This window comes from Typopeltis vanoorti, chromosome 2 (genome assembly GCF_054136105.1).
Source record: "Typopeltis vanoorti isolate ZY-2024b chromosome 2, IOZ_Tvanoo_1.0, whole genome shotgun sequence".
NCBI classification, from domain to species: Eukaryota; Metazoa; Arthropoda; class Arachnida; order Uropygi; family Thelyphonidae; genus Typopeltis; species Typopeltis vanoorti.
Window position 1 is genome coordinate 101,583,977 of NC_143550.1, and position 24,652 is coordinate 101,608,628.

Sequence of the window (24,652 nt, forward strand, 5' to 3'; positions counted from 1 at the left end):
TTCACCATTGTTTAGCATTTTCAAGCTGTACTGGTGTGAAAACGAATGCATCAAGTTACATGAAAACATGCACTTTAGTAACTGCTAGGCCGTTACATTTGATAATTCGTGTTTGATGGCGTGCATGTGTTCGAATGCTTCAGTCAGAATCTGGTACATGACCATGTGTTGTGTAGTTTTTCGCATATTGTAGTTCTGTTAAGCTGAGAGAATTGATGAGATATTTCTATATGTCTTTAAGAATAGCACCTTGATTTCTATTTAAATTATTGCCTGTGCATGGCACCACTGCTGCTTCTTTGAAAGTTCTGTGTCTGTAGTCATTCTCGATGTAAGGCATAGAACTGTTTTTCCAATCTATAATGTGATTTGATGTTGAGAAATGATGAGCTAAACTAGATGTGATGATTCTATTGTGATTGACATCCCCCACATGTTCCTTCTGTCTTATTTCAAAACTTCTACAGGTCTGTCCAATGTAAGAAAGGCTACATGTGCATGGAATTTCATATACTCCAGGAAATTTGAAAAAAGGTACCTCATCTTTGGGTGATCTTAAGACCTCTCTGATCGTGGTAGTTGGTTTAAAAATCACTCTGATGTTATGAGCTTTTAACTTTCTCGCCAATTTTGTGGATACTGAATTAATATATGGAATGACAGCTGTGGACACATATTGGGACTCTGTTCCATGTTATTGGAGGTTGTCTTTAAAAAGCAGTTTGTTTAAAATGTTAGAAGGGTATCCATTCAAAGATAGTGTTAGCTATTTGTAACAGTTCTCTCTGTATATCTACTTCTTTAGAAATAGACCTTAAGGCTCTATTACGGAGCATATGACTGATGCTGTGTTTTTGTGATCTATGATGGTTAGACGAATAACGTAGATATCTACCTGTATCTGTGGGTTTCTTGTAAATGGACAGTTGGAATAAGGACACTACATCTAGACTAGCCATAATGTCCGTTTGTGATATTTTGACTCTTGATTTTTTTCACAAATTGTTGAGAGTTTTTAATGTAGGTCTCTGTTTGTCTAATTTTTCCTTTCATTAAATTTGCCAGATGCTTTGCTAGTAGGTACGTAGGTGAGGATCTTTCATCAACTATTGCACGAAGTGGTACGTTTTCTTCGTGAATCTTCGGTGCACCATAAAGGCGTGGAGTAATAGGGTGTAAGGATTTAAGTTGTTTTTTTAGTTCATCCGACCAACCAGTCATATTGCAGATAAGAGCGTTTAGTCTCCAGATGATTACTCATGATGGCATTTTTATCTTAGACTTGGTAAGTGGAACTGCCTGCTAGTAACAAGTTAATCTTATTAAAGTAATCTTTCAAGTTGAGAATGACTGTTGAATTTCCTTTGTTCGCTTTGGTTATTATAATGTCTTTGTTGTTATGTAATTTGCGGATTGCTTTCTTATCATTTGGAGTAGTATTAGGTATTGGTGGTTTTGCTGAGGCAAGAATAATCGTACTATTGAATCTGATAGTATATGCTGTAGTCTCTGGAAGATGATAAAGACTTTTTTCTATCCCACATATGAAATACATTTTAGGAATAAAATTTGGGGTGATAGCAAAGTTGAAACCCTTTTTAAGGATTTCTGATTCATGATTAGAAAGCCTGTAATCTGATAAGTTGAAAATCACTTTGTTGTTAGGGGGACCGTGGTGCGACTGGAATTTGTTTTATAAAGTACATCAAATTTTTTAATTTGTGTGATTTTGCTCACTCTGAAAGTTTTTTTGTAGCTACGATGTAATAAGTGGTCTATTATACTTATAGAAATAACATATAAGTAATATGTTATTCCAAGTCATGTAGTCCAAACTGTTCTCTGCACTTCGCGTCAATAATGTTAAGCTCATACCTGGTATGGTGTATCCTTTCTCTGATTAACGCTAACGAAGTCTTGTAGTATATTCTTTTGGCTGTTGCAGATTGAACATGTCCTTTTACTACTAAGAACTTCGGGATGACAGCAAAATCTCTACATCTGTTCAGAAATGTAAGGTGGTTTAGCAACTTAGCTTTTTTGCATTTGTCCTTTTCTAAGCGCCGAACTTTGTTTCATATGTGGAATTATATTGTTTGTATTTGGTCTAATGTATTAAAACTCATCATCATCATCATCAAATTCCTGCAATGTACCCTCAAGGGGTGTACAGGATATGACAGTACTACATGAAAAATTACATCATTACTAACTTCCTATCTACAATTTTCCTCCAAATCAGTGTGTTACTTGTCAAAACTCCAACATTATCAGATCTTATATTTCTATCATCTAAGGCACTTTGTACCGTATCAATCCACCTATATCTTGGTCTTCCTCTGGGTCGTTTTCCTGCCAACCTGGCAGAGAACACTTGTTTTGCTAATCTTTCCTCTCCCATTCTATTTAAGTGACCATACCATCTGAGATTAGCTCTGCTAACGCATTCCTGGATGCTGACAATGTCAAGTTCTTTCCTAATATCCTCATTTTTAATATGATATTGCCATTGATGCCATCTGTTCACGCCTCTAATCTTTCTCAGGACTCTCATATCTGCGGTCTCTAGTCTTTGGTCAAGTGTTTTACTTCTGACCCAGCTCTCAGATCCATAAGTTAAAATTGGTTTGAACACTGTCTTGTATACAGCTAATTTAGTGTTCCGACTAATTTCTTTCTTATTCCATATGAATTTAATCAATTGACTTCCCGCCATACCAGCTTTGCTGATTCTGTTGTCTATTTCTATATTTAGTTTACCATCTTCAGTAAAAATTGTGCCTAAGTAGCTGAAATGTTTTACTTGTTCCACAGGTTCTCCATTCACAATGCAGTTGATATTTTTACCAACGATTCTGCCTATTTTCCTTGTCTTTGTCTTTTTATTGCTGACCTTCATACCATATCTATTACAACAGCTATTCAATTTAGTCAGAGAATCTTGCAGACTTGTAGCGGATTTATTTAGAAGTATAACATCATCTGCATAAAGGAAAGAGCTGACATTAACATCTCCAATTTTGATATCAGGTTTAATACCACATTCCTTCATAATGTGATCCATATAGATAATGAATAACAGAGGGGATAATGTACATCCTTGTCTCACACCAGATTTAACATTAAACCGTCTTCCTGTACTTCCTTCAATTCTAACTGCTGACTCACAACTCAAATAAAGACTAAGTATTGCTTGATATAATGCCCCATTGACACCATATAACTGCAGCGTATTGAATAGCTTCTCTCTTGGCACCTTGTCATATGCCTTTTCCAAATCGACAAAACTTAAATACAGATCTTTGTTATATTCCCATGCTTTCTCGACTATTTGCCGTAAAGTGAAGATCTGACCCTGACAGCCTCTATTTGGCCTGAATCCAGCTTGTTCTTCACCAAGCTTTTCTTCCACAATTCTTCTCAACCGTTTCTCAAGTATACTTGCATAGATCTTGCCAGGAACACTCAGTAGGGAAATACCTCTGTAATTCTCACATTCAGTTTTATTTCCCTTTTTATATATGGGTACTATGAGAGCTCTACTCCAATCATCGGGAATTCGTCCCTCTGTCCAGGCTTTCTGAACTATGTAGTGCAGCCACTGTAAGACTCTTATACCACCTACTTCAGCATTTCTGGTCGAATATCATCTACTCCTGCTGCCTTTCCACATTTCAAGCCTTTGATGGCTTTTTCTACTTCAAGTATGGATATGTATTCCTGACTGCATGCCTGGTCAGTGTTTTTTATCACTGTGCTGTCATCACTGCTTGTTTCATTTAGCAGTTTTTCAAAGTAATTACTCCATACTTCAAGGATATCTTTTTCTCCTGTTTTCATTTCACCTTTATCATCTCTAATTCCTTTTACAGCACTCTTTCCTCCATTCCTAAGCTTCTTCAACAACCTCCAGAATATTTTGCCACCTTCTTGATATTTATTTTCTATATTCTTGCCAAAGTCCTACCATGACTTTTGTTTAGCTGGTTTTACACATTGTTTAGCTTTCTTACATTTGTCTCTGTATTCTGTAAGAGTAAAAGCTGACTTATTTGCCAGGAACTTTTGATATGCTTTCTTCTTTTCCTTCACTTCCTCTTTAACTTCCTGTGTCCACCAGGGAGTTCTGATTTTTTTATCCTTGCATACAACCTCACCACATGCCTCTCTGGCAGAATCAATCAATGTTTCCTTCAGAGTTTGCCACTGAATCTCCAAGGTTTGATTCCTGTTCTCAAACTCTTTCATTTTCTTTTCAATAATATTTCTGTTTTTTAGTCTACAGTTCACATCTGAGAGCTGCTCAACTTTTATTCGCTTTAAAACTTTCTTACATGTTATTCTTTTCAATATGTAATTCAATTTTATCCTGCTCAAGACTAAATAGTGATCACTTCCAATTTCAAATCCTCTGTACACTCTGGTGTCCTGCACCAGGGAGAAAACATCACTATCAACAATAACATAGTCAATGAGACTTTTCTTATTCCTAGCCTCTTCTCTCCATGTGAATTTGTGCACATTTTTATGTTGGAACATGGTGTTAGTAATAACCAGTCCATGTCCTGAGCAGAAATCCAACTAAGAACTTTCATTTTCACTTTCACCATAAGATTTAATGATTAAAAATTCAACGAGCTAACAAGTTTCACTAGCCACTGTCTAGCATTTTCAAGGCTGTACTGGTGTGAAAACAAATGCATCAAGTTACATGAAAACATACACTTTAGTAACTGCTAGGCTGTTACATTTGATAATTCGTCCATGATGGCGTGCATGTGTTCGAATGCTTCAGTCAGAATCTGGTATATTACCATGTGTTGTGTAGTTTTTCGCATATTGTAGTTCTGTTAAGCTGAGAGAATTGATGAGATATTTCCATATGTCTTTAAGAATAGCACCTTGATTTCTATTTAAATTATTGCCTGTGCATGGCACCACTGCTGCTTCTTTGAAAGTTCTGTGTCTGTAGTCATTCTCGATGTAAGGCATAGAACTGTTTTTCCAATCTATAATGTGGTTTGATGTTGAGAAATGATGAGCTAAACTAGATGTGATGATTCTATTGTGATTGGCATCTCCCACATGTTCCTTCTGTCTTATTTCAAGACTTCTAGAGGTCTATCCAATGTAAGAAAGGCCACACGTCCATGGAATTATTCACTAATGTACCAGTTGTAGAGGTGGTCAACATTCTAAAAGATCTCCTCCATCAGGACATCACTCTGTTGTTTCATCATTGCCTGAAATCAAATTTCTTCAAAGTAAATAACATAGTATACAAACAATCGGAAGGTCTAGCCATGGGTAGCTCCCTGTCGCCACCATGCGCTGACATATTTATGAAAAAACTTGAAACGGATATTATTTCCACTATTTCACCTAAACCATCGATTTGATGGAGATATGTCGATGACGTGTTCATCATCTGGAAGGATACCATGGAAAACCTCGTGTTTCTTAATAAAATCAACTCACTACATAATAAGATCAAATTCACTATGGAACTGGAGAAGAACAAAGAACTACCCTTTCTTGACATACTGGTGAAGAGTGAAGATGACAATGTCCAACTATCCATTTACAAGAAATCCACAGATACAGTTAGATATCTACATTATTCGTCTAACCATCATAGATCACAAAAACACAGCATCATTCATACGCTCCATAATAGAGCCTTAAGGTCTATTTCTAAAGAAGTAGATATACAGAGAGAACTGTTACAAATAGCTAACACTCTATCTCTGAATGGATACCCTTCTAACATTTTAAACAAATTGCTTTTTAAAGACAACCTCCAATAACATGGAACAGAGTAACAATATGTGTCCACAGCTGTCATTCCATATGTTACTTCAGTATCCACAAAATTTGCGAGAATGTTAAAGGCTCATAACATCAGAGTGATTTTTAAACCAACTACCACGATCAGACAGGTCTTAAGATCACCCAAAGATGAGGTACCTTTTTTCAAATTTCCCAGAGTATATGAAATTCCATGAACGTGTGGCCGTCCTTACATTGAACAGACATCTAGAAGTTTTGAAATAAGACAGAAGGAACATGTGGGGGATGTCAATCACAATAGGGTTCAGCTCATCATTTCTCAAAATCAAATCACGTTATAGATTGGAAAAACAGTTCTATGCCTTACATCGAGAATGACTACAGACACAGAACTTTCAAAGAAGCAGTAGTGGTGCTACGCATAGGCAATAATTTAAATAGAAATCAAGGTGCTATTCTTAAAGACATGGAAATATCTCATCAATTCTCTCAGCTTAACAGAACTACAATATGCGAAAAACTACACAACACATAGTCATGTACCGGATTCTGACTGAAGCATTCGAACACATGCACGCCATCAAACATGAATTATCAAATGTAACGGCCTAGCAGTTACCAAAGTGTATGTTTTCATGTAACTTGATGCATTTGTTTTCACACCGGTACAGCCTTGAAAATGCTGGACAGTGGCTAGTGAAACTTGTTGGCTCTTGGTAATTTTAATCATTAAATCTTATGGTCTTTTAACAATAAAAGTTCTTAGTGTTAATTAGACCAAATATGAACAATTTAGCTTATATATAAGTTGTAAATCTGCAATAAAAATTGAAGGATGCTAAAAAAGATAGAATATGGTTTTGTGTTAAACTAGGTGTAAGTCAGGGTTCTACATTATTCAAAATACTGAATCTCTTGCTGTAAATGGACAATACAAAAAAGACATACAATACAAAAGAGAACAAAAAATGGGTCTTGCTTTCCATACCACTTCCACTGGACACAATGTACTCTGGCAAAAAACGATGATGTCATACATAGAAAACAACAGTTATATAAGAAAATTTAAAGAAGCTGCTAATATGCTGAAAAACCCAATGCAATAAAAATCGAGGTTTAATTCTCCATCAAGTATGGTCAGTTCTAATAAAAAAATCTACCTCAATCTGAGCTCGGACTGTATGAACGAGAACAAGAACACGAGACATCGTCCAGTATTGTTCAACGTCAATAACGTTTTATATCTGCATTCTGTTATTTGAATTTATGAATAGCCAGACAGTTATGATTTGTATTTATTAATTCTCTTGTTTAAACTTTAAGTTATACTATTTACCCCCTGATGTAAATCCTACGATTTACGAAACTTGCCGGAACTATTATTTCAGTATTTTGTATAACTGAATAATAAAAAATGTGGTATAATCACCGAAATATATCTTTTGATATCAAATTTTGTCAAAACTGGTTAAACAATGTGAATTGTGGAGATGTTTGTAAAAGAGGTGACTCCCTGTTCCTTTATCCTTTTGAGCCAGTTGTTCAGAATTTTCTAGAGAACATTAAGCAGCATCAGAAACAAGTACATTCCATATTTGAAATGTGTTGAATGATGCAACATATGAGATCTATAGGATGCAACCCCTTCACTTTAGTTATATTAAGCTGAATTTTTCTGAGGAGGAACAATGTTAGAAATTGCAGCTATATTCTAAATTTGATTGAAATTGGTTCAACTTTATATCACCAAATGTGAAATATAGTTGTTTCTTACATAACTGAAGATACATGACAAATTCACCTTAACTGGCCATAAAGATTTCACCAAATGTGAAATATAGTTGTTTCTTACATAACTGAAGATACATGACAAATTCACCTTAACTGGCCATAAAGGATGTGGGAAGGGTTCCTCCATAGATATCTGTGTAGGATGCACTGTTAACTATGGAGGAACCCTTCCCACATCCTTTATGGGAAGGGTTCCTCCCATAAAGGATGTGGGAATTTGTCATGTAAAAGCAGCTGAGGAATAAAAATCACACTTGATTTGCTTTCTTCATTAAGTTAAGGGGATAATAAATCCCTCATTATTTCAAAGCCGAATAAAAAACTCTAAGATCGAAATTTAAGAGTTGCATGCCGAAAAACATACATTTACTGTATTCTTTCGTTTTTTTTTTTTTTTTTTGCATTTATTATTTTCTTTCACATTTTTAGTCTTCACAAAGCTAAATTATTATCCCCTTAATTTAATTTACGTCGCTGAAAAAAATAGCCTCTTGGCTCTTTATTATAGTAATAATATATGAGTATACCTTTCTGGCAGTTCATATAGTAAAGTATGTAAGTTCTGGTCACTTAAACCTTGGTATTATCCAGGTCTACCTACTCACTGATGAGACCTCAATAAAGGTCAAAACCGGTCTGGGTAGTGACCTTCCCTCATAATGTAAAACAGTAATACATCTCCGTGGAGCTGCATTTTACATTATGAGAAAATATTAAGGACAGTGATCGAAACTTGCTCCCCCCTTTCCTCTGAGTTACCTAGTGTTGTACTACCAGGTGTTGACTTATGCTTTGACTTGCCATACGTTCTTCGGCATGAAACGCTTAGATTTCGAGTTTCTTATTCGGCTTTGAAATAATGAGGGATTTATTATCCCCTTAACTTAATTTATGTCGCTGAAAAAAAAATAGCCTCTTGGCTCTCTATTGTTGCCTTTTTCATTTTCTAGTAGTTGATTTAATGTTTTGAATTTTTCAGTCTGTGTCCTGTTGAATACCTTGGTTGAATTTTGGCCCTGGTGAGTCTTGTAATAACGGTTAGTCAGAAATACACTACAGTATTTGTTTTGAAAATTATTGCCATGTTCCTTGATGAATGTAATAATGATATATAATTTTCATTGCATTCTTCAGTTTATCTCAGATAAGAGAATAGATAAAAATAAATAAATAAATACCTCAGTTTTAGTAAAAAGGTATTTTCAATTTAAATTGGTTAGCATAGTCAAAATATAAAAGTCAGTATATTTATTGCTTATTTAAATATCTTTCATTCATGATGTTTAAATAAAAATTATTTTTAAGGAAAAAATGTTTTTTTTTAACATTTCACAGTTCTCCTGAAAAAGGTAATGAGTCAGCAAACTCTGATGAACCATCTCAAATGACACCAGAAGGTGAGTGTGTCTTCTATGCAGAGATTAAATGTTGTTATTGCTTTACTACTTCAATTTTCCCTCCATATTAGTTAACTTATTCCAGAGTAAGTTTTATATGTGTAAAAAATGCCTTCAGTTTCATATTTTATTTAAAAAAAAAATATGAAGGACTGCTACTCGTGTTAGAGATTTGCCTATTGCTGCAATATAAACCAGCGATATATAGTGTTGTGTAATTTTTTTTTTCTTTTGTTTTTTTCTCTGCCATGAGGGCTTATGCTGTCTTTTCTTAAGTATTTCGATATCTCTGCACATCTGAAGTGAAAGATGAGCCAGATATATATGAAAAACGGAATGGGTATGAAAACTAGACAAGTAACAGATAATGTATCAGTATTTGCCAATATGGATTAATACAAGCAAGTTGAGTTTCAGAGAGGTTTCATTATTAAATGCCATGGTAGCAGTTTGTTACTGAATGATATAGCAAACTGATTAATCCTTAAAGGTTAATAGTGGAACAGTGTTACTAAAACATGGAAGATCGAGCGATGGTGTTAAGAAAAGATTGCATAATTATCATCCATTTATTATTTTGATGTAAGGTCACACCATACCATTTAGATCTTTCAAAACGTCATGGAAAGGATTAATAAGGGTGTAAGGACTGATCCTTATTCTAATACAATAGTCTTTTGTGTGTCTTATTGCATGTATCCTCTCTCTCTCACAATTTTAAATGTGAAAAAACAATTTCCTGAAGGAAAACCTTGCCCACTCCATATAAGGAATGACTGCTGTTACTTTAGATCAGTTGTCATTTTTAGTTTTTTTTTTTTACCAAAAAACTAAAAATGACAACTACTAAGCTGTGTGAGTAGGGGAGTGAGAAGCAGGTTTCTTTCATGCAGAGTTGTGAATGATTGGAATGCCTTGCCTGAGAGTGTGGTGCCTGCAGAGAATTTGAGTGTGTTTAAAGCATGGTATGATGAGTTGTGTGTTTGATAAAAGGACCTCCTAGATGAGTCTTTGTCTCCATGGGTCTTGGGTAATAATAATAATAATATATATCTTTAAAGGGGTAGGGTACATGATATTCTAATAGTGCTACATGAAAAAGTTACATCATTGCTAACTTCCTGTTGGCAATTTTCCTCCCAATTAATCTATCTGTCAGGACTCTAGTATTGCCCGATCTTATATTTAGTCTTCTAAGGCACTTTTTACTGTATCGATCTGCCTAGGTCTCAGTTTTGCTCTGGGTCTTTTTCCTGCTATCCTGGGAAGACACTTGTTTTGCTAACTTTTCTCTCCCATTCTGTTTTAAGTTACCAACTATGCCACCTGAAATTAGTTCTGCTAACACATTCCTGAATGCTAACAATCAAGTTTCTTCCTAATATTCTCCCTGATTTTTCTCAGAACTCTCATGTGTGGTATCCAATTGTTGATACTGCCAGTTTAGTATTCTGACTAATTTCACTCTTATTCCATATCAATTTATTCAGTTGACTTCCTGTTATACCAACTTTGCTAATTCTGTTATTTGTTTCCATATTTAATTTACCATCTTCACTAAAAAATTGTTCTAAATAGGTGAAATGTTTTTAATGTTCCTGCCAGTTTTAAAGTATAACTTATTATTGCTGATTTATGTAGTGTTTACAGCAGTTATTTTGTTTCATTACAAATCCTGCAGACTTGTACTAGATCTACACTGGTTTCCACAAATTAAGGAACAAAGAGAAATCATGATAACTCAAAAACTTCGATGAATTTTTATACAATTTGGTGAAGATTGCATGAAATTTCACTGAATCTTATGCAAAATCCACCGAATTCAGTGAAAACCCACAAAAATTGTAAAGAAATTGTTCATCATCATCAAATTCCTGCCATGTACCCTAAAGGGGTGTACAGGATATGATAGTACTACATGAAAAATTTACATCATTAGTAACTTCCTATCTACAATTTTCCTCCAAATCAGTCTGTTACTTGTCAAGACTCCATCATTATCATTATCAGATCTTATATTTCTATCATTTAAGGCACTTTGTATCATATCAATCCACCTATATCTTGGTCTTCCTCTGGGTCGTTTTCCTGCTAACCTGGCACAGAATACTTGTTTTGCTAATCTTTCCTCGCCCATTCTGTTTAAGTGACCATACCACCTGAGATTAGATCTGCTAACTAACACATTCCTGGATGCCGACTATGTCAAGTTCTTTCCTAATATCCTCGTTTTTAATATGATATTGCCATTGATGCCATCTGTTCACGCCTATAATCTTTCTCAGGACTTTCATGTCTGCAGGCTCTAGTCTTTGGTCAAGTGTTTTACTTCTGATTCAGCTCTCAGATCCATAAGTTAAAACTGGTGTTGTATACAGCTAATTTAGTGTTCCAACAAATTTCTCTCTTATTCCATATTAATTTATTCTATTGACTTCCTACCATATCAGCTTTGTTGATTCTGTTGTCTATTTCCATATTTAATTTACCATCTTCACTAAAAATCGTGCCTAAGTAGCTGAAATGTTTTACTTGTTCCACAGGTTCTCCATTCACAATGCAGTTGATATTTTTACCAACGATTCTGCCTATTTTCCTTGTCTTTGTCTTTTTATTGCTGACCTTCATACCATATCTATTACAACAGTTATTCAATTTAGTCAGGGAATCTTGCAGACTTGTAACAGATTTATTTAGAAGTATAACATCATCTGCATAAAGCAAAGAACTGACATTGACATCTCCAATTCTGATATCAGGTTTAATACCACTTTTCTTCATAATGTGATCCATATAGATAATGAATAACAGAGGGAATAATGTACATCCTTGTCAGACACCAGATTTAACATTAAAACATCTTCCTGTACTTCATTCAATTCTTACTGCTGACTTACAACTCAAATAAAGACAAAGTATTGCTTGATATAATGCCGCATTGACTCCACATAACTGTAACATATTAAATAGCTTTTCAGGTCGGCTCATTGAGCGGCATGAAGATCAAATGCTGTTAACGATATAGGCTTTTTGAAAGTGGTTTGATGTCCTGAGTGCAATGCAACATGTATGCGTGACAAAATGTGAAAGTTTGATTGTAGAGAGACTGAACAGGAGGCATGAGAAGGTATGAATTTGTAGAAAGTATGATATTTTGTTAGACTGAGTTAATGCAAAATGGACTGAATTAATGAAAGTCAGCATAAATGTTGGAAACAGAACAAAGGCTAGTGAGACTGAGGGTGTGAAAGAATGCAAGAATGAAGAAGCAAAAGTAAGTCATATGGGAGTGAAAGGATGTATGAATGAGGAAACGGAAGGAAAGAGCAGCAGAATCAGAGGTAGTGAGACTGTGGAGCGACAGACTGAAATTGCTGGGATGCAGATTGCATATGAATGACTTTGGAGTGAGTGAGTGAACTGGAGAAACTGTTTCTAGTGTGCAGTACAAGCAAGAAATAAGAATTGCATCTGATCTGTTGTTTGCATCTCACACACACACACACTGCACTGTCATCAGGAAAGTAGTATGTAAGCAACTGAAGTACTTGGCAATGAAAACAGTAGCAGTAGTAATATGAGAGATGAAGAGAGAAAACGGGAATGCAAGAGGAACATGGAAATGAAAGGAGCCTGGGTGGACAGGCAGACATGGCATAGGGAGAGTGGATGTAGGAAGTAGTAGTGAATGAATGAATGTATGGGATCAGATAGAAATGGAATAGATTGGAGTCTGAGTGGGGAAGTTGAGACCGAGCAGATATATGTGATAAGCAGTGATAAAGGTGATTGGGCAAGGGCAGGTGTGTGGTGGGAAAATCACAACCAACATGTGGCTTTGGTAGGACTAGTTATAGACCTAAAAGTGAACTGGTATGTTTATTTACAAATGCCAGGAGTATCAGAAATAAGGGAGATCAAATTGTTTCACTGATTGAATTTATTTGTCCCAAAATTGTTATAAGAAGTGAAACGTGGTTGAATGAAGATGATATCCTAATGGGAATAGAAATGGAAAGGTATGGAATTTTCATGAAAATAGAAAAGACAAGAATGGAGGTGGAGTGCTGCTGATGACAGCAAGAGAATTATGTCCACATAAGGTAGACTTGAAAGAGGGAAATAGTGGCAATGGTTTTGAGGCTGTGAGGTGGAGGTTGACAGGAAGAGGTGTGGCTATTAAATAGGAACGAGGTGTGGCTATTAAATAATGAGACTGGTTGCAAAAATGTGGTTTATTATTACAATTGTACAACTTAATTGTTATCCCCCTTCAACGTACTCTCCCTCCTCTATCTATACATTGTTGCATACAAATTTTCCATTGTTGGAAGCTGTGCTGCAAGTCATCAGGTGTTATCTGCTTCAGTAGTGCTGCTGTTTTCTCCTTTACCTTATCCACTGCAAGTCTGCATCAAACAGCGGAGCCTGATTTGCAGGAGAAGATCATTCACATATGATGAGACGTAGATTTTCCAGTACAATCCAGAAACAGAGAGACAATTGATGCATTGGAAAACTCCCACATCACTGAGAATGAAAAAAGCAAGAATGAGCAAGTCAAAACTGAAGGCAATGCTGATCTTTTTTTGATATCAGTGGCATGGTAATGGTTGAATGGGTACCAGAGGATCAGACAGTTAACCAACATTATTACCTTGAGGTTCTGGCCAAGCTGAGATAACAAGTGAGGAAGAACAATGCTTGATTCTCATCAGTACAGTGCTCCAACCCACAGTGCACTGTCTGTAAAGCAGTATCTGGCTGATAAGAAGATCCCAGTGTTGGACCATACACATTACTCGCCGGACTTAGCTCCATGCGACTTTTACCTTTTTTCCAAAGTTGAAATCCGCATTGAAGGTCAACCGTTTTCAGTCAGTGGATGAGGTAAAGAAGAAAACGGCAGCTCTACTGAAGCAGATAACACCTGAAGGCTTGCAGCACTGCTTCCAGCAATGGAAAATTTGTATGCAACAGTATATAGATAGAGGAGGGGGTATGTTGAAAGGGATAACAATTAAGTTGTACAATTGTAATAATAAACCACATTTTTGCAACCAGTCTCGTTATTTAATAGTCACACCTTGTATTTAGTTGGATCTTGCTATAGGCAGGGAATGTGGATGGTGGTGGTGATGAAGAATGTATAAGCAATAAGGGAAGTGTAATTATTGTGGGAGATTTTAATTATGCTTGTATAGATTGGAAAGAAGCGATAGCATTTGGGAATAAGGAAAATTAATTACTCAGTTTTTGTGAGATAACTATCTCTGGCAGCATTTAAAGGAGGGCATGCGAGGATCAAGAGTTTTAGATCTGATCGTTTCATCAGAGGATGTAATCGTAAGTGGGGTTTTGCACTTCATTCCGGGTAGTAAGAGATCACGAAGTGATTTTTGTGGGTTGTGGCTAGCTATATGAAGACTTCTGTGAGGAAAGATATATGTGGAAGTACAAGCTAGTGATTATGACAAGCATAGGAGACATCTTGGAGCTATAGCATGGAATGAGGTATTGAGTGGTAAGGAAATAAATAAACTGCATCAGTATGTGAATGTATACTAATATCAAAAGGCTGAATAGTGTAGTTGTAAAATGGTTGAATAAGGGGATTAATCTCCCTACAGGCCAGGATGTGTACACTATGTTGCCTCTCCTGTATGACACAGATCCACATCTGCAACACTATATAAGCATAGGCATTAGCAGTGTAGACGTTCTTTGCTGTCAGGATGAGTGGATGAAAAGAATAGAGTCCATTCAAACATTGCATGATAGTCTTACCCCCATGAGTTTGGTGATTTCTCTGAGATTCCAGCCACATTGCACGTGCCCTAGTCTACTCTGTCAGCGAAGTTGAAATGTGATGGAATCATTAAATCCCTCTCCAAACTGTTAGGCCCAAGTAACTAACAAATTGTGACTAGTGAACTCTCAAGCATGTTGTCACAGTAAATCATCAGTCAGCCGTAGTGACCATTGCAAACGATTTACACATGAGCTCTGGAATGGATGCCAATGACAGAGCTATTCACCAGAAGGTATTTGCTTTTGGTTTTCATGGTCGTGCTGCAGCTCAGCTCACAAGCCCTTGATTACACCTGCCAGTGTATGCCGTTGTCTGGAATGGTACAAACAACATGTCATTGGACCGTGGAGTGGTGAATTGTGGTACATAGTCTTGCAGTCCATTTGGAGGTGGTAGCATAATGGTCTGTTGCTGTTTTTCCTGGTTTGGACTTGGCCCATTGGGTTTTGTGTCTCGATCTTTAAATCTGATGCCTACCCTGACATTCTGAATTGTTCTGTTCTTCCCACACTGGGGCAACAGTTTGGAATAGGCCCTCTCCTATATTAACACAATAACAACCTACTCACAAAGTAAGTGCCCTAGCTCTTCAGTTTGAAGACATGGAGGTGGATGAACTAAACTGGACAGCCCAAGACCCAAGAAACAACAGTTCCTTGCTGTATGCTGGTTAACTGGAATCTTAAGTTATAGTAGCAAACAAATTAATCTGAACACTCACATTTTAAAGAAAAAATTTAATTTTGCAAGAAAATAAGTACAAAAATAAACTCCAACTTTACCTAATAATTTATATATGCTCCTCTGTTCCTAATAAGTACATTAATTCGCTTAGACAGGGACTCTACCAATGTAGAACAAATTTTTTTTATTTTTGCATCTTCAAACCATACTTTTATAATCGATTAAGTTATCCTTTATTTTCTGTGTTATGTATTAAGTTATCCTTTGTATCACAATTAAATTTTCTAAGTCTCTTTTTCACTATGGCCAAATTTTTCTAGTGGGTTAATGTCAGGAGAGTTACCTGGCCACTGAAGCAAATGGATGTTGTGATTTTTAAGGAACTTTTTTTTAACTTTTTTTTTTTTTAAGTGTGGCATGGAGCAAGATCCTGTTGGAAGATGAGTTCTTTGTCTTTCTGGATCTGTGGGACCACTCTTTTCTCCAATATTGATATGTATTGGTCACTTTTCATCATACCGTCAACAGGTACAAGTGATCTTGGATCGTCATGTGTAAAACAACCTCAGAACATCCTTTTAACTGGCTGTTTATGAGCTTGTTGAAGGTGGGCAGGAGAAGTCTTCTCAGTTACTGATTTGCAAACAAGAGAGTACTCGCTCTCCTTAGACAAAAAAGTGACTCTCATCTGGGAATATGACCTTGTTTCACTTCTCAACAGTGTAATCTTGTACACTTTTGCCCACTGGAGCCTGCATAGCCTTTGTCAACAGCCGTTTCTTTTTTTGGTCTGTGGGCAGTCCTCTTGCTTCCAACAGTCTTTGATGGATTGTCATATTAGAAACATTAATCCCAGTAGCTGCCAAATTGCTATTTAAGTCTACAGCAGAACAATCTTCAATTCGTTTTGCTTTTCCTAACTAGTAAACAATCTTGAGTAAGTGTAATTTTCCTTTTTCACCCACATTTCCTTTTTCTAGCATAAGAAAAGCAGTACCTGTCTCTTTAAATCTCTTTAAAATTGCATTAACACTTCCCAAACCAACACCGCACTCATTGCCAATTTGTTTTTGAGTCAGCGATGTGTGTGTGTGTGTGTGTGTGTGTGTGTGTGTGTGTGTGTGTGCTGAGAAAGAGTACATATTTTTGAACGATTTCTTGGAGATCTATCCGTTTTATAGCTACACAAAATAAATAAAACACTACGAATGTCAATGTCAACTTATTTACACTATTAAAAATGCACAACACTATTAATAAGCATCTTAGACAGTTAAAACATGCAGCACTCAACCAAAATAGTGACTAAAACCAAAACCGAAAATAGTAAACCAAAACCAAAATTATTGTGAACTGATTTATTTCATTTATTGTATAATTATTGCTTTTAATGCCAGGACAAGATCCTTTCATACATTCTTCACTTAAATATTGCATCATGTTGGAAAAGCAATATCATTATCAATTTTTTGTGATAATTGTATCTAATCTCTAAGTTGACAATACATTTATTTGTTCTCGAAGAACTTTATTCAAGATAATTATTTTTGTCAAACAATTATTTTATAATTTAATGAAAATCTAATCTTAAAAAAAAAAAATGGTCTCATATGTTCCAAAATTAAGCATTATTTATTTATTTATTTTTATTCATAATTATAGTTCTAAGAATACTTCACAGGTTGCTTTGAAGGTCTGTACTTCTACGATTTTTCTTCTAGAGATCATATCACAAAATGTATAATCTATAGTGTAATCTGCAGTTCTTTGTGCTTCAACTTTCTTGATTTCACAGAATTGCTCAATACAAATTGAAATAATCAGTTATGAAATAAATTGTTATGTATATATTTTCTGTTACTGGAGATATTTTTCAGCAATTTTGAAGTAGCAATACTTTCACTATAGTTTATCATTCAAAATATGTGTAGGTTCATGTGTCAAAAGTGAATTCCAAATTTCTGCACAATAGAATTATAATTAGTAGTAGTATTATTTTACTAAATGCAGGATAAAGGGACTCTTTTTATGTACATAAACCCCCCCCCCCCCCAGATCTGTAGCCTCATATCAATTTATATCAGAAAACTTTGTGTTATCATAAGATAAAATGTATTCTATTATAACAGTATAACAATATTTATAATATTCTGTTAAGCTTATTGACTCAGGAAGAGTGAATGAAAGTAAGATTAACTATTAATGTCATTATCAAATTTCATTTCTAATGGAAAAGAATGAAAATCATTTATTATTATTATTTATGTGGGCACTCCTTAGTGTCAAATGATGTGTCGTGGGAGACCCACTCTATTTATTAATACAATACCTATCATACATCTTCTTAAACCTATTCACTGTTGGGCACTCGCAACCATCTCTGGCAACCGATTCCACTCATTCACCACTCTCCAAGAAAAGATTCTAGTCTACACACACCCTTACTAACCAGACTCTTGGACAGCTTCCAAGTGTGAACCCCCCCCTCCTCTTTTCCTCCCTCTACTCCCCATGAATTGAAAAATTCCTTCTATGTCAATCTTATAGTATCTCTTTAGTAACTTATAAGTTTCTATCATATCCTCTCTCCTCTGCCTATCTCAGATGTAACATTACACAGACCTGTCACCAGCTTAGTCACTCCTCTCCAGATCCCTAAGAAAGGTAGGTATGTGCACAATAGTCAACATAGGCCAAACCATAGCGTGCTCGCCTCATATTATTCTTTATAAAGAAGAATAATAATTCCCCTATCTTGTCAATGTGCTCTTCAGCATCTAAGTAATTCTCTGAGCTACTTTGCCAACTCTTGCGATATGTCCTCTGAATTTCAAATCTATGTCCACATCACCCCAAGATCCGTAGCCTTATCAATTTCCTGTAAGCAAGTACCATCAATATGATACAAAGTATGTAACCTTTTCATCCCATCCATTACCTTACATTTTACAACACTGAATTGACAACCATTCTGGTTTGCCCACACTACCAATTTATTTAAATCATCCTGCAAGATATCTACATCACTTTATCAACTATTATCTTCTCTAGTTTTGCATCATAGGCAAATGACTGAATGTCCCCCCCCCCTTCTGTTCTTCTGTTATATCATTAATATACAACAGAGTAGTAGTCCTGGTACAGAGCCTTCGGACATTCCACTAGTCACACTCATTCACCTTGATTCTAGTCCACCATACATTACTCTCTGATGTCTGTCTATCAGCCACTCCCCCTATCCATGCCACCAGCTTCATATCCATTCCCATTTGTTCTAACTTATGTAATAGTTTTCCATGCAGTATTCTATCAAATGCCTTTGCAATGCTCAGCAGTTTTATGGTGTAGCCATTTCCTTTATTCCAGTACTTTAACCATCACTCCAGAGATGCTAATTGGTCTGTAATTGTCTTGGAGCCACCTTTATGTAATGGAACTATCTTATCCTCTTTCCACTCTGTTGGAACCGTGCAAGAGCTGAGACTTAGATTAAACAACTTTGTCAGGGACATTGCCAGTTCAGTTGCATTCTTGTAGCACACAAGCTTGACATATCCAAGCCTACTACTGTATTCATATTGATATTTCTCAATATACTGAGTACCTCCAGTTCATCTACCACAATACTTAGATCAGTCTCTGTCACATGAATAACTACAAAGTCACCACCTGGATGCAACTGGTTTTTGAAATTTCCCTATATAATCGGTTTTAATAAATAAAAATACAGTTTGCCGATAGTGAATGTTTGACTTCGAAATTTTTATAGCATGTGTACTACAGATGAGAAGTTTTGAAAGTAGCACTAATATTTTTATTACAAAATAGCAAAGAAGAAAATAATGTTATGGCATATTCAAATGACAAAAATATTCTTTATAAACAGAAGTGCAATCTTTTTTTAAGGACAGAAAATAGCATTAACCTTCATATCTAACTTTCTGTCATAAAGGCTTTTTAAGTAGACAGTAACATGTAATCTACACTGCTTAGAAAGAAGTCAATGGACACAATATTGTGAGGAACAAACAGCCATGGTACCAACCTTAATAAGATGTAGGACTTTTGTTGCGATGACTGCAGCAATCCTATGAGGCATACATTCCACAATAATTCCAGGGTTCTGTGGAGGCTAGTCAAGTGTCATGATGATCATGTCCACAAACTATGCAGTTACAGCAGCAGCCATATGACATGGCTGCTGCTGTGGCTGTGCATTGTCTTGCTGAGAGAGACAGTAGTCCAGAATGTTAAGATACCTCTTAGAGTTCAATGTTCATAGCACCACAAACAGAGATCTGAGGCCAAACCAGGAAAAACAGAACCATACTATTACACTGCCACCTCCAAATTTAATAGTTGGGCTTACACACTGGTAAGAGTACACCAGGCATCCACCACACCCATTCATCTGCTCAGTAGAGGGTATATCATCATTCGTTGCTTCATAACATGCTTTTCAAGCTTCCACATCCAACTGTACACACTTTTGTACTACTGAAGATGATGCTGAACATTGGTTTGGGTAATGTGGTCCTACCATGGAAACTTGGGTTGTGAGTCAATTCTGAATGTTTCTATGCAGATTATGCCTGAAACTCTGCATTCAACATGTTGTCGACGGTGGAATTTTTACATATTATCCTTTATATCACCCTACAGTCATGTGCAGTGAGTGTGGTTGGTTTTCCACTGCAGGTAGCACTTGCAGTTGACTCCTTGTGCTCACCAATTGTTGACACCTGGAGTGGTCCAATTTGTCAATAATTTGCCACTGCAACATGGCATCACAATTCCTCTTTCAAACTTTCAGTTCTCTTCTTGCAGCCATTTCACTCGGACATAGTTGTGCCAACTTGGGAGCATCATATTCCTCCAATTTATATTGGCTACAAATACGTGACTCATTATATGACACGATGCATCTTGTCCATGGGGGGTTGTACATTGACGTCTTTCCAATGGTGTATTTGTAAAAAATGCCATACTTTTACTCATCACAATTCCCTAAACAACTGAATACTGGGACTCAGAGAGAAAAGAAAGTAGTGGATGGAATAATCAAATAGCAAAGAAATAGTATGGATATAGATAAGAGAATAATTATTTTATTTCATTTCTCGACAAGTAAACAGAAGTTATATATTTCGTTTACTGAAATGTGAAATACACACTGTGAAAAGTATGAAATATGAAAGGATGAAGTGAATATTTATAATTCAGTTACTGTCTGTCTTGACAAGTGTGTGGAGAGATGGGGTTGTGATTGGAATACTTCAAAACGAACAAAAAATTTAAATGAATTCTGCATGGGACATATCTCAGATAATTTTCCATATATTTTACAGTGACTAAGAAGGTGAATTATTTTTAGTGAAATTAGCACTCTACAAATAACTACAATAATAATAATAATCTGTTTAATTTTCAATTGGGAGTTCATTTGAAATACTACTGAATATAAATTTGTGGTTTTAAAAATTATCCTCAAAATAAGAATGTAATGTAATTTAACATAGTTTCTTGTTAAGAAAAGTAGAAAGTATAAAAACTGCATATCTAAATCTGTAAGCATAGTGACATGACGTGCATATTTCGATATATCAAAAAAAAAGTGTTGTTCAAACCATATTTATTTCAATAAAGGATGTTTGCTAGCATAGTTTTTTAAACAAGTTTTACATAATATTTCAGTAACACATTTTCCAACATGAATATCTTGGAAACAACAAAAACGTTTCCTTGGAAATTCCAGGTGAAGCAGTTCACTCTTCAGCTCACGAGGTCATAATGTTGCAACTCTGCTATAGTTAAATTTCTGATGTTTAGTTGGTCAAAATAGCAACTTTCCACAATGATTCCAGGGCTCTGTGGAGGCCAGTCAAGTGTCTTGATGATCATGTCCACAAACCATGCTGTAACTGCATGGTTTGTGGACATGTAGAAAATAATCATGCACACTTTCTTTTCAAAAATAACCAATAGTGTTATCAACAACATTTCATTCTGAACCTCAATGAAAAAGAGAATATGACATATTTTCTTTAAATTATTATTATTATTTGGTACTTTCTTGTAGTATAAAGAAGAAATCACTGCATATTTGAAAAATACATTTACTGCTAATTTAGATGTTGAAAGTTTTGCACTTGGTTATACTATAAATTAAAGATGCCAAGAAATTACATTCTTGGTTTCATCTTTTATCCAAGTATAAGCAAACAAAGTTTGAGTGTGAAGTGACTTCACAACTGGGCTACTTGTATATAGAGGTTAATGACTTCACATCAATTGCCTTAGTATCTCATAATGTAATGCACATATTCTTACAGACACATATAATGGTGTGCATTATAAGAATGGCCACTACCCAGATCAGTCTCGACCTTTATTGAGGTCTCATCAGTGGGCGCCAGACCAAGAATCGATACCAAGGTTAAAGTAGTGCAGAAGTCATATTTCCATATAATGGTCAAAAGGTGCCACTCCTTATTACTAAAATATTCTGGATTAAAGTTAGATATTGAAAAATATACGAGCGGCCCAGTCTTGAAGTTACTTCATGGACAAACTTTATTTGCTTACACTTTGATGAAGGATGAAAACCAAGAATATAATTTCTTGGCATCTTTAATTTATAGTATAACTAAGTGGAAAAAACTTTCAACATCTATCTCTAATTCAGAGTATTTTAGTAATAAGATGTGACACCTTTTGACTAACTGTATATGGAAATATGACTTATTCATTACTTCAACCTTGGTATTACTTCTGAGTCTGGCTCACAATGATGAGACCTCAATAAAGGTCAAACCGGTCTAGGTAGTGGCCCTTCCCATAATGCATAGCATCATACATGTCCGTAAGGATATGTATGTTTTATTATGGGATGCTAAGGCAATTGATGAAGTTATTAGCTCCTATATACAAGTATCCCAATCGTGAAGTTACTTCACACACACAAACTTTGTTTGCTTACACTTGGATAAAGGATGAAGCCAAGAATATAATTTCTTGACATCTTTAATTTATGCTAGTTTAGATATATGGCATGTTTGAAATAGCTATACTTTTATTACTGATTTACACTAAAATTTATGAGCATGTTCCCCAAGTGAATTTGCATTTGTCTTGTGAACGCTTTTGAAAATAAATACCCCCCCCCCCCCCCCCAAATAAGGAAAGTTAAATGCTTAGGTTAAAACATATGCTTAAAAAAAATCAAATCCTGTATTTCCAAGAAAACTGTATCAAATAATTTATAATTTCTCGATAATAAAAGTGTAACTGATTATTATAAATTAAGAAATAATTTATGTTAGCATAAATATTGTATTAGCATATAAAAGAAATATCTATTTGTGTTTAGGATGTATGCTAATCAATCAATTGGAAATGAAACAAGACATTGCTGAGGCATTTTGCACTGGTGTTTGAGGCTCTTTAGCGACTTGTGAGGAACTGCTCTTTCATTTCTTTCTCATTAGCAGTGAGAGTAACCCAAGCTTATAGCCTTTTCCTCCAGATTATTATCTAGCATTTCTAAGATATAGCTTATTTCAGAAATGACAACTAAGCAGCAGCAGTAACACTACTGAACTTTCTTTTCTGTGGTAAAATTATAGCATAGTATTTATAAAACTCAAAATAATTTCAGTGGACAGATGAACAACTGAATATAGATTGCCAAGAAATAGTCTGGAATTAGAAATAATTCTGGACTATTCCTGCTTCGACAGATACAACAATATTATTGCCTTATTTCTTTCATCAGTACAGTAAAATGAAGTAGTAGGTTTTGAATACTATCTGTGATATTTATAATTCAATTGTAGAAGTGGAGAGAGAGAGAGAGAGAGAGAGGTAGATACAATTGCATATCTAAATTAGCATAAGTTTTAAATCTATCTGTATCCGATATCTTTCATCTATTAAAATACAAACTTATTTAATACTGACCATTTACAAACAAACTTACATTATAGCCTACCAGTTTTGCCAGCAAACTGTCTGGCTTTTTCAAGGCGTTTACGGAACTTGTACTGAAACTAGTACAGAAATGATGTGCTAAGCCGGCTTAGCACATCATTTCTGTACGTCTAACCATACGATAGAGTGGCAAAACAGCTCCATGCCATATCTGGATGACGACTACAGACATTGTTTATTCAAGGAAGCCACAATAGTGTTAATAACTGGTAGAAACCTCAACAGAAATCAGGGTGCAATCCTAAACAGTTCGTGGAAAAACCTGATCCCCTCTCTAAATCAATCTGAACTACAGCTAGCCAGTAATCGCATTATACGTTTACAACAAACACACATGCATGATAATGAATAAGAACAATAAGTCCTCTCTGTCACGCGAACGTGTAACCTTAGCTACTAGTTGGTTTACAACGTTTTTTATGTTCCTTTCAATTTGCATTTACTAGTTTTTGTCTTTCCGTAAACGCCTTGAAAAAGTCAGACAGTTTGCTAGCGAAACTGGTAGGCTATAATGTAAGTTTGTTTGTAAATGGCCAGTATTAAATAAGTTTGTATTTTAATTATAAAATGTCCAAATATGTTTAGTTTAAACATCTTTCATCTATTTTCATTGCATCTACAGTGGTTAAGCATTGGAGCAAAGGTTGGTCAATTGGTAGAGTCTCCACTACTAGTGGCTCACCCAAAAAGTTAAGCAAGTTTGAGTGCGGTTAGTAGTTGGAAGGGATCAATCATTCGATGCTGTTGGCACATTCTCCCTTGATGTGTCTTTGTACTCCCTGGAGGTGTCACATAATAATAATAATATTATATGAATTTGCACCAAACAAAGTAATTTTTAAAAAAAAATGGTCTTTTGCAATTTTAAATGAAAAGCATAGGCAAACGAGTTCATGATGAAATATCATTAGATATAAATTTTTGATTTTAAAGTCTCATAATTGGAAAGCAAGTAATGCAATTTAACATCATTTATTAACATCGTAATGGTATTTTTGCAATGACAGAAAACAAAAGTTCATATTTATTTTAATAAATATTATTTGGGGTAAAAAAATTACTATGGTTTTCAATGCAAACATTTGAAAATAGCGTGAAAGTAATTTCTGTAATATTGTCAGCAAAATGAAAAAAACATAAATTGTTTTGTTCTACTGCACTGATTTGAAAAATAAATGGCAGAAAATTT

The 24,652-nt window shown here is 35.3% G+C and overlaps 1 protein-coding gene across 7 annotated transcripts in view; it reads left to right on the plus strand.

Annotated features, from left to right (window-relative positions):
- The window catches only part of LOC150109296 (upstream stimulatory factor 2-like), a 260,743-nt gene that overhangs the window by 25,669 nt on the left and 210,422 nt on the right, over window positions 1-24,652 (plus strand). For 4 of the 7 annotated variants that reach the window (XM_090407163.1, XM_090407154.1, XM_090407121.1 and 1 more), the window contains exon 2: window positions 8,917-8,978. Coding sequence is in view for 3 of the 7 variants with exons in the window: in XM_090407121.1 (XP_090263247.1) it covers window positions 8,917-8,978 (62 nt within the window). In the remaining 4 variants the exon portion in view is untranslated. Of the gene's footprint in view, window positions 1-8,560; window positions 8,619-8,916; window positions 8,979-24,652 lie in introns of those variants that run through there. The other 3 variants (XM_090407146.1, XM_090407139.1, XM_090407174.1) reach the window with 2 other exon arrangements.